This window comes from Acinonyx jubatus, chromosome C1 (assembly GCF_027475565.1).
Source record: "Acinonyx jubatus isolate Ajub_Pintada_27869175 chromosome C1, VMU_Ajub_asm_v1.0, whole genome shotgun sequence".
In the NCBI taxonomy this organism is placed as follows: Eukaryota; Metazoa; Chordata; class Mammalia; order Carnivora; family Felidae; genus Acinonyx; species Acinonyx jubatus.
In genome coordinates this window covers 39,438,414-39,458,123 of record NC_069381.1, presented here as the reverse complement: position 1 = coordinate 39,458,123, position 19,710 = coordinate 39,438,414, and the positions used below count along the sequence as shown (strand labels likewise).

At 39.9% G+C, this 19,710-nt stretch overlaps 1 protein-coding gene across 6 annotated transcripts in view; it reads right to left on the bottom strand.

Annotated features, from left to right (window-relative positions):
• ELAVL4 (ELAV like RNA binding protein 4) overlaps positions 1–19,710 on the bottom strand; it is a 145,937-nt gene that overhangs the window by 71,212 nt on the left and 55,015 nt on the right. The window contains exon 1 of one of the 6 annotated variants that reach the window (XM_027059235.2): positions 18,386–18,591. The exons of 4 other annotated variants lie outside the window; for them this stretch is intronic. In XM_027059235.2, coding sequence (XP_026915036.1) covers positions 18,386–18,394 — 9 coding nt within the window. In that variant the 5' untranslated portion in view covers positions 18,395–18,591. Of the gene's footprint in view, positions 1–17,597; positions 17,924–18,385; positions 18,592–19,710 lie in introns of those variants that run through there. One more of the 6 variants, XM_027059233.2, reaches the window with a different exon arrangement.

The following is a 19,710-nucleotide window of genomic DNA, read 5'->3' as shown; positions in this document are numbered from 1 at the left end:
CAATTCCAGTTAATGCAGTAGTCTTGGCCTGAATACTTTTGACCTATGAAAATACATATTCAAAAGTAAGCATTTCAACTTAAAAACTTGACAGCAGACTCAAGAACTGAACTCAGGATCTCACGCTCCAGAGCTCTTTTACCAAGCTCTTTTTATCTTCTGCTGGCATCCACGAGCCTTTCTTGGATGATATATCCTCAGTTTTGAGGTTATCTGTTCTCCTCTTTGAAGGTTATGCAATGGGAAGTAGCTTGCATATTTTAGTCTAAATCTCTCCCTATGAGCCCTACAAAAAGTGACTAATATCTAAAATATAGCACCCTAGGTGGATTGAACTATTTTTTAAAATGTTCCTTTATTAAATGCCTACTGTGTGCCAGGACCTGAACCAGGCTCTTTACATATGCTAATAATCCTTTGAACAAGTCTTTGAGGGGTGCCTGGGTGGCTCAGTTGGTTGAGTGTCTGAATCTTGATTTCGGCTCAGGTCATAACCTCACAGATTGTGAGATCGAGCACCAAGTCAGGTTCTGCACTGACAGGGCAGAGTCTGCCTGGGATTTTCTCTCTTCCTCTCTCTCTGCCCCTCGTCCACTTGCATGGTCTCTCGCTCTCTCTCAAAATAAGTAATTAAACTTTAAAAATAAAAAAATAAACCAGTCTTTGAAGTAGGTATTATTAACTGTATTTTATAGACAATGAAACTGAGGCTAGAACAAATTAGTGGCCTTACCAAGATCCCCCCACAGTTAAGTGGGAGAGGAAAAAAAAATCCTCAATTTCTCTGACTCCAAAGCCTATCCTCTTAACCACTAGATTACTTTTATGGAAATGAAGAATCTTATGATAATGACAATGATTATTGAACTTTTTGAATGATTGACCTAACCTTCTTTCTGACCTTCTTGGGATTTTTATCCCATTTCATAGTCTCAACTATAGGGAAATAGAGTAGAGCTTCTCCCTCACAGACTGAAGACCTCTGGTCTTTTTATGAGTTCTCTATGTTGGGTTTTCCTGAGGCCCAGAAACCTCAAACCAATCTTTTAATTTCCTGCTACTCCAGGGATGACCACCCCAAACTGAATGCAGGTAGGGTATGCCTGTCACCCCAAGAGTCAGCAGCTAGTCAGAACAGGACAATGACTGCTCCAGCTTACCAAGCAGAAGCAAGACGCTGGCTGAACTGTTGTGGCCTCATTACATGTTCACAAACAAATACTCATTAGTGCCACTCTCCAACCCATTATCTGACTGTATTTTTTAACTTATTATATTAGAGAGAACATGTGTGCACAGCAGAGGAGAGGGGCAGAGATTGAGAAAGAGAGTGTGTGAGAGAGAGAGAGAGAGAGAGAGAGAGGGAGAGAAAATTTTAAGCAGGCTCTATGCTTATGACAGAGCCTGATGTGGGGCCCAATCCCATGGTCCTGGGATGATGACCTGAGACGAATTCAAGAGTCAGATGCTCAAGACTGAGTCACCCAGGCACCCCTCATTGTATGTTTTAAATAGCATTTCATCACATGGAATTATAAAACATCACACAATCTATCTACTAATTCTACTTACTTACTTATTCTGTTGCCTGTCTTCCCCCTCTAAAATGAAAGCCCCATGAGGGCAAGGACTTGTCTTAGTTACTGCTGTATCTCTAGTACCTTGAACAGTGTCTGGCATATAGCAGGCATCCAACAAATATTTGAAGAATAGGACCCAAATTAATTTCACATGACAATAATAATGATGCTTATCATTAGCACTTTATATGCTAAGCACTGTTTTACATTCTTTATTTTTATTGTTTTAAGTTCTTAAAGTACATTGGTCCATCAAATCCTCAAAATAACCCTAGTTTACAGATGAAGAAACTAAAGCATTGGGGGGTGGGGGGAGGGATTAGTGATTTGCTCAAAGTCATAATTGGTAAAGCCAGGATATGAACTCTGGCAATCTTTACTGAAGTCTCTATTAATAACCACTAGGCTAAATGTCTACATCAGTCCCTTCCTTTTAAGAAGTGAATAATATAAAATAGGAGATAGAACATGGGCTCTGGAATCAAACAGACTAGGCTTGTAACTCCCAGTCTGATACTTCTTAGACATGTAACCTTGTAGAAGTTACATAAACTATGTGGTGCTCTTTCTTAAAAATGGGAATAAAAATACCTGCTTCAGGAGCACCTGGACGGCTTAGTCAGTTAAGTGATGGACTCTTGATTTCAGCTCAGGTCATGATCCCAGGCTTGTGGGATGAGCCCTGTTTGAGATTTTCTCTCTCTCTCTCTCTCTCTCTCTCTCTCTCTCTCTCTCTGCCCCTCTCTCCAGCATGCATGCTCTCTCTCTAAAATAAAATAATAAAAAAATTTTTAAAAGAAAAAAAAATACCTGCTTCCTAGAGTTATAAGGTTCAATGACATAACCTAAGTTTGTTCTGTTTGTAAAGCCTGACACATACACTATAAAAGGTCACTATTATTGTGATGTATCATTGTTAACCATGTGGTAGAGACCAAGGGACATAAAGAAGTCTGAAAGAAAGAAGAATTAATGAGGAAGTACAAGGTGAGTCATGGTAGTCAGGGAGTTTCACGTAAATAAGGCATCCTCAAGATCTTCAACCCAAAGTTACAGAACTACGGTTGGTGAGCAACAGCAGTGTCAAAATCAGTCTTCATGGCAGAGGGCTTTGGGTCCAACTTCCCTCTCACAGGCTAGAGGATAACGGCGCACCTGATGGCAACCCCTTTATGAACATATAACCAACATCCAACTCTATCATTCAGTTAACAATTCATTACCGAGCACTTACTAGGAAACAGGCACAGAGATAAACTCAGTCCTGATTGTTGAGGTGGCAGTGAAACAGGAAAGTCAACAACTGATAATGCACTGGGGAAGACCAATGACAGAAGGATGCTGGCAGTGCTCATGAGTCCCAGCATGAGTCACCTTTCCTAGGTGAGAAGTCACCTATTTGTCTCTTGAAGACAGGTGAAGAAAAGTAGAAGGATGTTTGACACCAAGGGATCTGTTTGAGCATAGGTACAGAAGAGCATGGTGAAGTTCCACAGTGGAGAATGAATGGAAGGCCGAGAGCTGCAGGATGGGAGTCTGGAAAGGAGGGTGGGGACAGGCCACAGAGGGTCTCATGGGTGTTGTGAAGGCACCTGGGCTTGATCCTGAGCCACAAATCTCTAATGTAGCCATCTTTGAGATCACATCTCAACTGTGTGCCTGTAGCAAATACACTGGTTCCCCACAAAATACAAACAAAACAGGGGCACCTGGGCAGCTCAGTCGGTTGAGCATCCGACTTCGGCTCAGATCATGATCTCACAGTTGTTGGGTTCGAACCCTGCATCAGCTCTGTGCTGACAGTACGGAGCCTGGAACCTGCTTAGGATTCTGTGTCTCCCTCTGTCTCTGCCCCTCCCCTGCTCATGTTCTGTCTCTCTCTGTCTCTCAAAAATAAATAAAAATGTTAAAAAAATTTTTTAAAATACAAACAAAACAGCACTAAGAAAAAGAAAGAAAACACTATTTTTTTAGGTTCACTGCCATATTTTCTTCCTGAATAGATCATGGGCATTTTTAGCAGTAGGGGAATTTATCACCACCTCATGATACTGTTCCCCTTTTATACGTTGAAGTCACTTTAAACTCAACTCTGTTCAGCAAATGTTACTCTCCTTTCCCAGCACAGCACCTTGAGCAACTTGGTAAATATTTGCTGACCTGGGTTAGATTCATTGAGTGACAACTGTATAAGGTAACCTTGCACCAATGGGTAAGCAGGGGCCCATGGGTAGTAGAAGATAAAAAGATGAATATCATGACAACCTTACCGTCAATAAACGTGAACCTCCAATGATGCAAAAGAGGCACATATGACAATAATATACACACCCCAAAGCAGAATGCAAGGGTGCATTCTTTCAGCAGTGGGCTTTGCAGGTGGTGGGGCTGAATCCCACTCTCATTGCACTTTTGCCACATACTCAGGGGCTATGTCTCTATGCTAAATCCTCAGAGACCACTAAACAGTAAGTACTTAGCAAGGTTTTATTAAATGGATCTGTTTAATCCTCACAACAACCCCAAGAAGTATAGATTATTTTACGAAGTATAGATTATTTTACAAATGTGGAAACTGAGGCTCACAGAGGTAATGTGACTTGCTCAAGATATAAGGTTAGTATAGAAAGAATAACAATAACAACAATAATAATTATTGTTTTTCATTCTAAGGAAGCCCGCCTTCTATTTTCATTCTCTAAATGTTTCTGCCAATGGTTTCTTTTTTCATACTAAGATAGAGAAGGTTCTCTCTGCCTGAATGAAACTTGAAGTTCATAATTTGAAGTTTTTCTAAAAACATTTATTTACTTTTTGAGAGAGAGAAAGGGACAGAGAGAGAGAGAGAGAGAGAGAGAGAGAGAATCCCAAGCAGGCTCAGCATTGTCCACATAGAGCTTGACACAGGATTCAATCCCACAACCATGAGATCATGACCTGAGCTAAAATCAATAGTCGGATGCTTAACTGCCTGAGCCACCCAGGTGCCCCCACAATTTGAATTCTTGAACTCCAGTTGGCTTTTCCCTGTTGCAAGTTTTAGGAGTTTCAAAGGGCATAGGTTGGTTTTAGGGCAGATGGATCTGCCACTTTCCAGGCAAGGACATTCTTGAGTACAAAGGTTCTCCAATACTCTCCCACTCCCTTCCCAATCACCAGCTATTAATCCAATTTCAATTCAATTCAATAAATCTGGAATAATTACTATGTGGCAGGCACTTTTCTCAGTACTTCCAAAATTAAATACTTGGTACGGAAGTTTCTGTGGCTGCCCTCCTGTGATTAAATCACATCTCACCCACTTTCACGCACAGTAAAGCCTGAAGAGCAGAGAACAACTCGGGCTCCTGGCTGGCTCAGTCAGTTACGCATCCGACTTTGGCTTAGGTCACGATCTGGTGGTTTGTGGGTTTGAGCCCTGCGTAGGACTCTGTGCTGACAGCTAGGAGTTTGGCGCCTGGAGCCTGCTTCAGATTCCGTGTCTCCCTCTCTCTCTGCCCCTCCCCTGCTTGCGCTCTGTTTCTCTCTCTCTCTCTCTCTCTCTCTCTCTCTTTCTCAAAAACAAATAAACATAAAAAAAAGAGCGGGGACCAACTGAACCACCAATATTTGTAAAGAAGTACAGTGCTACCACAGAGTAGGCATCTTAATACATTTTCATGGAACTGAATAAAATGTTTAAATTTCACTCTAGAATCAGACACACCTGAGTTCAAATCAAATCTGGCCCAATCAATTACTGCCTGTGTAACCTTAATTTACCTTTCAAAATCTCCGTTAGTTCATCCATAAAATAGGAAAATTAACATTTACCTTTTAAGGTTGTTCTAAGGATTAAAAGGGATGGTGTGTAAGGCACAGTGCCTGACTCATAGTAAGAGCTCAAGAAATGAAAGCTAATCTCATTATTTCTAGTCTCACCTTTAGATCACCTCCACTACTTACTACTATCATTAGTATTATTACTTTGAAGGTTCAGCTAGGTGGCATGACCAAGGAATAAGATTTGCTAGTTAATAAATACTTTGATTAATAGAGAGCCGTAGCATATACCATGCAGATAGCATGAATTTTCGAAGACTAAAGATACAGTTTCACATTAAACATAAAATAATCAGATGCCATGCTTCCTTTAATAATTTGGAAGATACTAGAGATCTTGCATTGCATAGCTCTGAAAAAAAAAAAACGATGGATTTTGTTTGTTTGGAGAATGCGGAGCTCATGATCATCTAGAACGGTGTTTTTCAAGGGCCTGGGTGATTCAGTCAGTTAAGTATCTGACTTTGGCTCAGGTCACGATCTCGCGGTCCATGAATTAGAGCTCTGCGTCAGGCTCTGTAATGACAGCTCAGAGCCTGGAGCCTGGTTTGAATTCTGTGTCTCCCTCTCTCTCTGCCCCTCCCCTACTCACGCTCTGTCTCTGTCTCTGTCTCTCTTAAAAATAAATAAACATTAAAAAAAGTAAAAAAAAAAAACAAAAACAGAACAGTGTTTTGCAAAATTTACCGACCGGAATCCAACAAAGCAAAAAAAGTAAGAAACATACTGAACACACATCAACTTCACATCACAACTCAAAACATAGGCAACTGAAACAAAAGATTCATGAAATAATACTTACCCTTCCTAAGCACTAGCTACTGATGTTTTCTTTTCTATTTCATTTATTATTTTACTTAAAAAAATTCTGGTCAAAAGACCCAGTAAAATAACTGGAGGCAAAACTAAACCTAGTAATTTACTAATACTGCTATTCTGTCTGTGAGGGTGTATCAAGGATATGGTTTAACTGATCCTCCCATCAAGATATGGACTCTATTTTACATATTAAGAAACTGAAGCTCTCAGCAAGATGAGGTGACTTGGACTAAGGTAGACTAAATGGCAGACCCAAGACTCACAAGTCTTCCAACTCTGTAGTTCAGGCTCTTTAAAAAAGGATAACTCAATTCAGTAAACATTTAAATTGAGTAGTTACTGTGTGCCCAACATCGAAATAAGAGAGCATCTGACATGATCTCTGCCCTCTAGGGCTCACAGACTACCAGGGAAGACAAGCATGCCTTGGTACATGCACTTGGAAGTCTGAAGCAGGTATATTCTATTCTGGGGGAAATAAGTTTTTTTCCCAAACTACCACTATCCTATCTCTGGCCACACATTTTCCCATGACATGAGCACTGGTACCTGCTGGTGAGAGAATGCAGTGTGCTCCTCTAACGGCACATTTCTTTACAATCTGAAATGAAATTGGTATTTTTCCTCCTAGTGCTTTTTGGCACTGTAAGCCTAAAAGCAAGCCTCAACGTGACTTCACCAGTGAGCATCATCATCATCATCATCATCATCATCATCATCACATCACATTCTGACCAGAAGAGTGCTTTAATGTCAATTCTCTCTGAATGACCAGTATCGAATTAAGAAGCATCTTTAGGGTGACTTCAACTTCTGAGAAATCATGACCCAATAAAGGCAAGTCTTCCCTGCAAAACAATCAGGAAACTAACAATCCTTTGAACTAACACATTCCAGAGCTACTGATTCAAATAAAGTTTAAACCAAGTCAAAACACCTTAACCTTCCTAAATGATAGCTTTTAACTATTTAACTTTACACATCCTATGCTGCATTTACACCAGACTACTTATTCCTTAAGCAAGTGCCCATCTCCGTGCCTTTACTTATTCTTCTTTAAACACAGAATTCTCCCTTTCCCTAATTTCTCTGCCTATCCATCTTTCCTGGTTCCACCCAAATGACATTTCCTCCGTGAAGCCTGCCTCCTTCCTCCAACAACAACGGATGTCTCCTCTTCTGTATATTTTACCTTCTCTGCTGAGACATTCTTCACATTCTGCCTGTCACTGTCCTTACCCACTAGATTAGAATACGTTTTAAATACTATGACATTCTAGAAGGCACCTAGAATGTGATTTATATGCACAGATTTATATGCCATTGTATTTGCTAATTCCACACTGAAAAACTTGATCTAGAAAAGGAATTGCTTCACTTGTTTTGTTTTTGTTTTTGATTTCCCCTAGAGAAGTAAACTTTGGCTAAGCTGGATGTATTCCTAAATACTTTGGAGCTAAGACTTCTGATATTCTTAAGCATGTATCCTAAGGCAGGCAGCTAAGCTTTATTTTCTATAAAAAGGGGTTAATAACACATGCCCCAACTACATTAAGGAGATCAACCTGACACCATAGAGCAAAAATTATACAATGTTAAGTGAATATAAGAAATGATCTCCCTAGTCACAGATCCATTACAGCAGAACTGTGCTGGGAATAGCTCAAGTTCTAGAAATACAAACTTGCTCCTCTGTTCTTAGAAAATTGACACAATGGTAGTTCGGGAAGAGTGCTGTTATGATTATAGCAACTGCAAGCCCTGTCTCCAAAATACACCAACTAGAGACCTGTTTAAGAGTTTTTACTAAAGCTCCTCTAAGCTAAAAGTCTTTTCTTCTTGCAGATAACCTTAAGCCAGTGGTGTAAAGCAAGAAGGAATTGAGACTCAAGTACTGGCTTAAATAGGGGTCAATTTTTAAATAATACAAACATTTAGCTAGCCAAGAGATCCTAAGAATATCCACCTGCCCCTCCCCTGTCTAGTCACCTGCTCAAATCATTCACCTGATCATCTCTTTTTGGTCCTTCATTAATAGGTGTGAGATTTTTCTAGGCTAAACTGTACAGAAACATCTTCTACCGTTCTCCATATTCAAGCCCCTTTCTTCCACTGGCGTATTTCTGCCCGAACACACACAATGTAAAAATCGACTAAATTCTTCCAGAGAGCTTGCATACCATATATGAGGCTGCTTACAAAATCCTTAGAAGAACTTGGTGAAGCCTTGAAATAGATACACATGGAAAGAGAAAAATTCTATTGTCTGTTTCACAGTAAAGGGTCTTTTTTTATAAAAGCATAAGTCCTGGAAAATAGTGCTTGGGGGATCAGATCAATTTATAATCCTTCCCCTGATTTTAAGGATTAAATTGAAGGAAAGAAAATTACTCCCTTTCACATCCTTCCCATGACCATATAAAGTGGAATCCAAAATCCATGACGTTAAAATAGTGTTCTAAAGGTTATGTTTTCAGTTTAAGTCTCAAGCACCTTCAGGTACTACTTGTATTATTTCTTTGTCCTCACTTGTGACAGCAACAGGTCCCAATTTAAAGCAAGTTGTCAATTTTATTAAATGTTAAATGTGCCTGTTTATTCCCCCTTTCAGAGCCTTGGGAAAAAGGCACAAAGTAAGGCTCAGCTTAACACGAGTCCTGACACCACTACCTTTCCCAAGTGTGTGTGACCAACAGTTACATCAAGGCCTTACTCTTTTCTCTTTCTTTCCTACAAATGGGAAGGTAATAAATTGAGGGCCAGCATTCTGCTCACATCTCCCACACCTCTTCAGTCAATGCAGTCGCTTCTAGAACTGTTTGCACTGCCAAAGCCATCCATCATCCTGCCTCACCAAGCAGGAGAAAGAAAACCGATGGCGAGTTAGAAAAATCTCATTAAGCCACTTTTTGCCTCAACCTCTTCACCACTCCTTGAAAATCAGAACTTCAAAATTCAGTCTTTTGGGGAAACAAAAAGGACAGAAAGAAAAAGGTGATGTGGTGAAGAGGGAAAACATAGCTCCAAAATAAGTTGGTTTGGGCCAAATTCAAATAAGTCACAGGTTATAATAACATATTTTAGCAGAGATGATATTGCATTAATGAGCTTCACTTTTTTTTTTTTTTGGTTTTTATCAGTTGACTTCTGAATTTCCTAACAGACTCATGAAATAATAATAATAAAAAGAACAGCACCAACTAAAATTAATTTTATGTTCACCTTTTTTCTCTTTTAACAACTAAATCCCAAGTTAATTCTAATTCCAAAGGAGACCGTGAATGTACCTTACAAAACCCTAGGAGAAACTTAATAAAGCCACACAATTCCAGGGAAGAACTGAGGGACTATCTGTGTTTAAAAATTACTGTGCCACCACCCCTGCCCCCTTCCTTGAGTTCTGGGGAGAGGACAGAGACTATGAGGGCATCATTCAATGTCACTTCTCCCCAGGACATCTGGCACGGGCAGACTGAAGGAGACCTAACATCCTCTAAGCACCTTTAATATTCAGGTGTATGACTGATGCCTTCACATACCGTTTCTCATTTGATCCTCACAAAAACCCTGTGAGTCAGGCATTATCATCTGCATCTTAAAGATGAGGAAACTGAAGCTCAGAGGCTGAAGGACTTCACCCAAGATCACCCTTTTACTAATAGGGAAAGTCAGGATTCTAATCCAAATCCACCTGACTTTAAAGTCCTTTGCCCTTCCCGGTTTCTTAAGACAAAGGGCAATATTTCCAGATGGTTGCTTGTACAGGCACACCATGAAAGTCCTGTAAATCCACAGGCAGACTTGTGGCTCCGTGGCTTCTGAGCTGGCCCTGCCAATAAAGACATGGAGACAGTGGTATCTAGTAGAAACAAATCTAATTTTTCTACATGTGTACAAATCGATGTGATATGTATTTAGCCTCATCTGCACACTGGCCCTCTGGGTCCTAATCACAATAACCAGGTTGATTTCAGGATTGGAACCTTTTCTACTACAGAGGCGATTAAAATATAATCAAGCTAGAAAGTTATCCTCCCCCAAAGCCACCTAAAACAGAACAACTCCAAAATAAAACCAATTTACATATTTTAGCCCAAATTAAAATGTAAAAGCTAAGGATTCCCTTTTAATATCCTGAATAATAAATGCACATTTATGTAAAGCTTCCTTTGGGGAATGGTTACTATGAGGACAACTTTCCCAATATTATTCATAAATATCACTTTTGTTTTGGTGTTACAGTAAGAATCTGGACTTGTGGGAATTGTACTGTCTGTACCCAGTGCATCAACAGAGATAATTAATATTGAAGACAAGTACAATATCCAGAATTTTAGATGTGTGGTTGGCTGCATTACAAAAAGTGACATAAGAAAGGATGAGTCAAATCTGGTCAAAATCACACATTACAGGGACTTAGTCGTTTACTCCATTTTAAGTGAGCACTCTCCTAATAAAAGTTTCATTAGTAAAGATTGCAAGTTCTCAGGCTTTCCATGACAGACTTTTAAATAGCACTTAGAGCTAAAGTTTATCATTAAAGCTGTATTTACTACTGCTGCATCTTCAAAGGGGGCACTTGAAAAAAAAGTTCAATTCAGCCTATTATTTTTCATGTACAAATTAGAAAGGAAAACTCTGAAGGTTTAGACTGGCAGCTTAGGAAAACATAGGCTACTTCAGAAGCCATTATTGGCACATCCAGAGCACACGGGGGGTCATGGCTGTCTATCTATACATACCCCGCCCCCCCCCACACACACACCATGCAGTATTTAGTGTGTGTCACAAAGTCATTCTATGATTTCTGCTCTATGTGCAGACTTACAGTTTGCACAGGTACATGCCAAGAGGGCCACTATCTTCTCAGGTCCTCCCCGGCGGGTGACATGGGGAAAGGTACTCAAAGAGTCATCTCTGTTGGAAGAAAGGCATTCGTATTTCTGTAAAATTAACAGGCTCTAGCCAAGCTCCACAGTAGCTGACAGAGAGACGAGTTCCTCCCAAATGCCTAAACTTTACTTTTCCTGAAAGCAAACATCTGCATATATGGAACCTTATAGACAAAAATGTCCAGAAGACCTTTTATTTCTTTTTAAAATTTTTTAACATTTATTTATTTTTGAGAGACAGAGAGAGACACAGCACAAGCAGGGGAGGAGCAGAGAGAGGGGGAGACAAAGAATCCAAAACAGGCTCCAGGCTGTTAAACTGTCAGCACAGAGCCTGACATGGGGCTCAAACTCACGGACCGCGAGATCATGACCTGAGCAGAAGTCAGCCACTCAAGCAACTGAGTCACCCAGGCGCCCCCCCCTTTTATATCTATCTTTTGGAGTCACGCCTAGGCTCTTACAAATACAAAAAGAAAAACATTTGTGTACTTGAATGTTCAAACAGATCTCTTCTCATAACTTGACACAAACCTCATTATGTAACATCCAACTTTAAAATCCCTCACCACGTTAGCCCCAATCACAGGGACTTAGCCTCTTAGAAGTTTTTTGATCAGTGTCAGAAGAACAAGAAAACGGTGAAGCTGAATTCCACCTTCCAAAGAAATACACATAGCAAGTCCTCAACAAACACATCTTCATCCAACAACAAATGATAGCTAACCTCTACTATGAACACAGTTGGGAAAACAACTTCAAGGGCTAGTTGCTACAAGACAGTAGATGACAGCAGGTAACTGATTCATACAACAAGCAGGAGTGGATTCAATGCCACAAAGTGCAGAGAGGGGGAAACCTCCACCCTGTAGTGTGTTTTTCAGAATTCGCCATCTTGGCTAGGATGGTTTCTCTGCTTCCTCGTATCCTGAAAATAGAACTAAACTTCTTATAGAAAAAATGTTTATGAATAACATTTTATAGCTTTAACATGAACAATTTAAAAATTAAACTCGAGTTTAAATGTTATTTTTCAAACCAGAGTCCAAGGTAAGTTTTTTAAGAGATACCTATGACTTGTAATCTTTTTCCATTTAAAAAAAATCACATATGCTAGTTTTGCACTTTACTTTTTTTGGTTAAAAATAAGGCTTTCCAAAAACAAAACAAAACAAAAAACAAAACCCAAGCACAACAATTACATTGACCTTATTTCTTCAACATTTTCACTGCTTCCTCAACAAAAATTATTTAAAGATTCCTTTATGGTGTTCAGCATTTCATGATCCTTATACAGAAAGATCCATATTGAGAGGAAAATATCTCTGGTATTAAATACAATGAGGAACTGAATAACGATCTTCCCCAAAGCAAAATGGTCAGTCCTAAAATGGTCAAGTAAAAGGCAAAAGGTTGGCGGTGGAGCGTGGGGAGAGAGAGAAAAGAGGTAGAGAGAATGACAGGGTTTAGGGGAGCCACCAGCAAATTAGGACTCTAACACTGCATAATTTACTTCTTAATGAATGTACAAGGAACAGCATAAATATTACCATTAAGCGGAGTGAACAGCCAAAGCAAGCTAGCTGGCTGATTGCTTTCTTATTTTTTATTCTTTTGTAACAATTCCATTTCCAAAGTGCTTGATTCCTAACACTGATGCTCCATAGCTATTGTGAGCACACTGCCTGAATACTTAATGAAGTAAACAACAAACAAAATGGCTCATCTTTGGTGCCCCTAGCTAGCATCCCAAACTGGATATAATTAAAGGTGTGAACAAGCAAGCAAGGAAGTAATGAACCTGCAAAGTCAAGGTTCTGAGAAATTATCAGGCATCCCGCACTGCACCAGTTCAAATTTATCACTCATTATCTCTTATATCGGCAAGTGCGGATCCACATGTTGGTACCTCTCTCCACTCTTGTCCTCCGGGCTTTTTTTTTCCTTTCCATTTCTAGATGAGTAATTTATGACAATTACTGCTTGTGACAATTCCCACCCACCCCCAGATCACCTTTCTTTTTACCTTTAAAAAGCCACTGACCTATAATGGCCCTCTATCCTTAAAATACACTGAGATTTTAAAAAGAAAAGGATGTTTCTAAAGCACACACATACACACACAAACTCACAAAACAATGCACAAACTGCTAACACAGCCACCCTACCTCCTACTTGTTTTTACCAATGGTTAAAGATTAGGTTCAAATGTTCCCAAAGAAAAAACAACTCTCCTTCCACAAACATATACATTTTAATTTGAACCCAACCCCTTGATTGAAAGAGCAGCTTCTAGGTCACAAACACTGTTAGGGATTTGCACATTTATAGTTTCTCAAGTGGCAACTAAAGAAAGGTGTTTGGTTACGAATGGAAGTCTGCAGGGTCCGGATATATCTTTTTTGATTGAGTTTTATATTTCTTCTAATAAGAAAACTCTTGGAGTCTGTGAGGAGGAGAAGCCACTTCCTATGGGAAGCCAGCCCAGTTTGGTTTTCTTTCCATTTTTAGATGCACATATACTTGCAAGTATGTATACACATTTGGTAATACCAAATAAGGAAAACCTAAGACAGGTGCAGGATTCCAGAAACACACACACATGCTTACACAGATACACACACACACACACACATACACACACAGAGTCTCCCTCTGTCACATACACATAATTTCCACATATCTATCAAACGCATGGAAGAATGAACAGTGGGCAATAAAAGGTTGACTTCACTTTCAAAAGGAGAATTGGCCAATTCTGTGCAACATGGTCCATCTACTGGAAGATGGTAAGATAAAAGCTTGAGAATGTTTATGTCCCTTCATACCCCCCAAATTCCCAATGACATTGGGAAAAAATACTGCATTGCAGCATTTGCCAGCGCACACTCATGTGTCTAGCATCCGCTGGTCAGCTCACCAACAAATGTACATATTAAGTGTCCAGACATATAAATTAAGTGCCTGGTGGCCACAGATCATTGGAACTGATGAAGAAATTTGTCAAGGCCAAAGTACTTCTGTTCACATACAATGACCTCTATCAAGACCGCCATTCCTTATTTGTGGTACACACAATTTGTTTGTTTTCTTTTTTCTTTTTTAAATTAAAATAAGGCATTAAGATGCCAAGGGCTAATTGAAGCAGCGTATATGCTCATGGAAGGAATAGTATTTGGTCTACATATAGGAAAAGATTCCACCCACAATAAGGAAATAAGTGCAAAGGGAAGAAATCAAACCAAAGAAAGGACTTGCCCTGACGGAAACCCTTTCATTGTTCATGGTAATTCTTGAGAAAAACACCTTGATTTACCCACAAATTCTTCTAGAGACCCTGAATACACACACAAAGCACTATTCAGGCAATGATTTCTAGATTTGAAATGTCAAATAGATTATCCCCAACAGAACTGCTAAGTTTAGAATACCTGAAGTCTATCACGTCTCAGACCCTTTTTCAAGACTGAGTTAAGAACTAAAATGCAAACACGTAGCTCATTTTCTTTCTCTTTCTTTAAAAAAAATATTCGATCGTTATTAGCTCATAACAATCTGGCCTTCCCCTCACAACAAAATCCTTGAGTGTTCAAAGGACCAAGGAAGAGCTATCGGGAGAGAAAAAAGTTTGAAGGCTTTGGAAAACTATCAAACAGAAGCAAGCTCATCTATATCTGGCCAGGAGGACGACTTGAATGAATGGCAGTTAGAAATGAGCGGAACTGAGATTACAAAAATGAGTGCTCAAGTTGTCTGTTAGGCTTTTTTTCTGAGATATTAAAATTATAAGTCAATGATTCTCAAAGCAGTTTCTCAGCTACTTCCCTATCTATGTTCATTCTATCCTTTTAAAAATTTGAATATTAAACGATTTAGCCAGTATGTTACAATGAGGTATACAGAAATTCTGACCATTAAGCCTGGGATGTAGTCAGGTATTTTTTGCAGAAATATATCCGATCAGATTTTCATTTCTCAATAAATGCACTCTTAGCCTAGTGCTTCCATAAAGGCACACCTCCTCGTGCAGGTAGTAGGCATTAATGTTTTTAAGACAAAGAAGCAAGAAAGGTCAGCAGTGGAACCACGTGTCTTTTTTTACAACCCAAGACAAAGTGCTAGTTCTATGGAAATGGTTTTGCCCTAAGGAAAATATGCTAGAAATTCCTCAGAAAAAAATACGTTAGAGATAATAAAAAAAACCTATTCTAATTTTTAAGAGAGACATATGCTCAAGACAGAGAGCAAAGGTTCAAGTATATGACATATGACAAAAATAAGTTTATTTATTTTTACTTCAAGAGTCAAAACAAATAAAAAAAATCCCCCAATAAGAAGACAAAACAAAAAGAAGCGTCTTGCAAGGTAAAAAGAATGGGCGGGGGTGGGGGTGGGGGTGAGTGCAGAGATTTGCAATGGAGAGAGTAAAAATTAAGAGCACTTTCAGTAAAGCCAATTACATTTCCGAACCTTTTAACGTATTTCAGTATTTTTTAATCTCTCATTTTGGGCTTAATATTAGCTACCTGATCGTGTATCTAATTTGGAAGAAACCAGAACAGATCATGGTTTTTATGCAACCTCCTGTTTGCCTAAGCACTATACCTTTCAGTCCTTCTGGTACCCACCATCATGAGAAAATGAGACTACCAGTAAAGCACACTCAGAGGAAAAGGGAGAGATGCCTGTCACCCAGGGCACGCACGGGTCCTAGACGTTCAGAGACTCTAAAAAAAAAATCAGCTTTTCGCTCAGTTTATTCCAAGACTAGACCCAGGACCAAATGCACTGCAGTGTTTGCAAGGGTACACCTGATGGACCTTGTGGTTGGAGGTATGGAGAGGTAAACGAAGCAAGAGGCTAGAATGCAGCTTTTCATTGATTATTTTTAAAAGTAATTTCTACTCGGGATATAAAATGAAAGATACAATGAACTCCCTGGAATTGTAGTATCAACATCTGATTTAGTAAAAACACCAATATCAGCTAGCACAAAATCATTGCTTTAGGGTAGATCTATACTACCTATATTTCTCCAATGGATATTTGCTGGAAATTTCTAAGAAATCATTTGCAGAACCTATCAGCTGTGGGAGTTCACTATTATGCTTCCGTCAACTTCATTCAATATAATTTACATTTTTTTCAAATGGCCTCACAGGATTCCTTGCGATTTTTCGCACGTACAATTTCACAGCAGGAGAAAGGGGTAAAGAGAGAGAGAGGAAAAAAAAAAGCAAGATTCCCTTCCCTCCCTTCCCCCCTCTTCTTCTTCTCTCTCCCTCTCTATTTTTTAAACCAAAAAAAAAAAAAAAAAAAAAACAGGAGAGACAGAACAGATGCTTAAAAATAGATTTCTAAAAATCACTGTAAACCAGAGTTAGAAATGTAATTAACACCTATTTATAAAGAATAATTAAAGTTGGGCCGGCCACAAAGAACAGCAAAGATAATCGAGGTCCTGTCCTCCCCCCCTTTTTTACACTGTTTGCAGTGTGTTCTCATGATAGCCACCTGCTCCCTACTCGGCTTTTCCTCTGTTCGTTTCCCCGGCAACCTTTCATTGGGTTTTCCTCCCAGCTATCGCTTTCAGTTGGGCTGCTCGGTCTAATCTTATTTGTTTTACACCCATCAAAACAAGCAGCCAGACAAAGGCAATCCTCTAAGAATGGGAAAAAGACCACAGCTTTGTTATAACATCTATGCAGAGCGAAAAGTCCTCCCCAGGCTTTTCTAGCAAAAAATAAGTGAGATAGATATGAATTTACAGCCTCCCCACATACCCGGCTTTGAAACCCTGTGAAAGCTATTGCTGGTGAAATTCAAAGTCAAAGTGGGCACTCGTGGCATTTGATTGTGCCATTTTGTGCCATATCTTCAGGGTCAACATCAGGCGACAGGAGCGGCACTCAAGGAGTTTCCCTGCTTCTTTTTTTCCCGAAAAAGATGATGCTAAAAATAGATTTACTACTTTGGCAGAATGGTTTTCCACTTCCCTTTCCACATCCAAAAGTCCTGCTTCACAATTGCATCTGCTGGTACTGAACCTCACCTCCTCCACCCCTCGTACCCAGCCTTCCCCATCACTCCTAGCAGGAGACTGAAAAAGAAATGTGCCTTTAACTTTAACAGTCATGTAATTCTGTTGAAAGCTCACAGAGGCGGTGGACACGCCAGCCAACAGCTACGGTGACATTGTGATTGTCAAAAAAGACACCAGCCTCGCTTGGCTAAATGTGTGTTCGATGGAAGAGGCAGTGTGTGTGCCTTGTGTGCATGCAGTGCCATTACACTTGGAGATGGATGCTGGGTTTCAGAAAAGAGAAATACTAATAAACACACACACAGACACACACACGATCTGCACAGTGATTTACGATGCACAGTCCATCATCCTTACACACACACACACACACACACACATGCACACACACACACACAAGGCTGGAATCTCCAAGCTGCCTTCCTCTGAATTTTCACTTACCATCTTCAAGCCATTCCACTCCATCTGTGATCAGAAGAAGATGGACCCTCACACAGTGTGTCAAAAGCGGAAAGGAACGTTATGTAAAAGCTGACATTCCTTCTTACAGAGCTGCTGCCCAGAGAAGGAAGCAACAACTCAACACGCCAGGCACCGCTACACATACAAGCCGCCTCCTCTTTTTTATGAGGTCATGACAGGAAACTCTTTGAAATACAAGATGCAGCATTTACTGAAGCCCAAATAAATCACTCTCTTTGCCGTTTTGACTGCGCAGTCCCCCGAAACACAACTGCCCATCTCAACGTTCAGTATCCAGGAACTGCCTCTCGAGCTTTAAATTTCCAGCACGGAAATGGAGATTCCTAACCCCGCTACATCCCCTCCAGCCCCACAAAACCCAGGCACATAGACAAACCCCCTCTCCCTCACAAAAAAACACAGAACAAAACCCCCCCCTTTTTTTTTTTTGCCAATATGGTCTCATGTAATATAATCTCTTTCAAAAAATCAGCAATTATTTCGGCCCACCTCCCCTCTACATCACCCCCCTCCTTTATGTTGAAGGGAAAATTGACAATGACCTGTTAAAAATGACAATCTATTTCCCCACTGCTTTTCAATAAAAGGACCTACCGGCACTCTCTACACAAAAGAGATAGTAAATGTAGGAACCAAACAGCAGCAGAGAACTAAACTCTTGTGCAAGCATAAGACTGGTCAAGGTGTAGATGTTTTTCTTCCCTCCAGCAACACAAACAACAGATTATAAATCTAGTCATACCTACCATAACCATTCTTATTGGCAAATATTGGGTCTCGCAGAGCTTCGACTCTTCTCTTAAAATTTGCAAAGGTTTCAGAATGTATTTTTTAAATGACTACTATTGTTATATATATTTAAAGATCCACAAAACACAGTGTGGATGATTGTAAAGTAAATCAATTATTTGGGGGGAGGGGATGGGGGAGAGAAAGAAAAAAAAAGAAAGAAAAGGAGCAGTGAGCTGAAACCCCCGATTCTAGGATGTAGATAAGAACAACTGAACAGAGCCTTGCTGAAATTGGCTCGAAGCTTCCCCTTTTTACATCCATTTATGGGACCATCTGTCAGCCGAAGCCAGGATCTGATTGGCTGGGGAAAGGAAGGGAGGCGTTGCAACATCAGGTGCTATTTAAATTAGCTACTGCCAGATTGACGATGTTAATGATTTGGTGACCTCTACAACAACAGAGACCAGATTTCTGAACTGCTTCTTGTGTCTGGTAATTAAGGCCAGGCAGAAGCAACAACAGCCATACTTGTATTTTTACCTTTTCTCTCCTCCCAGCTCAAAAGTACTGTAACAACTGCAGGTCACCCGCCGCTTGCAAACCTTAATAGTGGGAGTGTCCTCCCTTTCCCCTGTCCTGAGGGCTGCACCATCAAACCCCTTTGACAGAGGGCTTTTCCAGTATGGAATATTTTCAACCACCTTATCTTTCTGGACAGTTGCTTTCTAGCGAAATGCATATTTAATGATCTGCCTCTAGGCTTAAAGATACAACAAAAGCACTTTAATGTGCTAATACATCCACATTTTAACTTTATTATTTCCTAATATTGCTGATTTTCAGTAAGTAATGCTCCTTGTGCAGCTAACATGGCCAGGGTTTCAAGAGAAGGCAAGTTTGAGACTGTGCTTGTTCTGTGAACTGGGTTCATACAAGTTTGCTTCAGAAAACTACTTCCTAATAAAAAAAAGAAAAAAAACTGGGTGGGGGGGAGGGGGAAAGCTGTCAGCCTCTACCTTTCTGCCTTCTGTCTGAGCTTTTCAAAACAGAGAATGATGAATGATTTATTTAAATGAATATATTTCTCAACTTGGATAGAGGCATGATCTGAATTTTTAAAAATCCACTAAAACACATCTTCTCTGCTTTCACTACTGCTATAGAGAATGGTAAAGCATGCTTTTGACAACAGCATCATTTCATAACCGGTGCAGAGGGCTCATCTTGCTTAACTGAACACGTGATTTTGCTTCTCTCCTTCAAAAGATGTCTTTTATCTTTGGCCCCTTGAAAGACTTGCAAAGAGCTATTTAGCAAGTGTGTGGTGATGTATACAGTT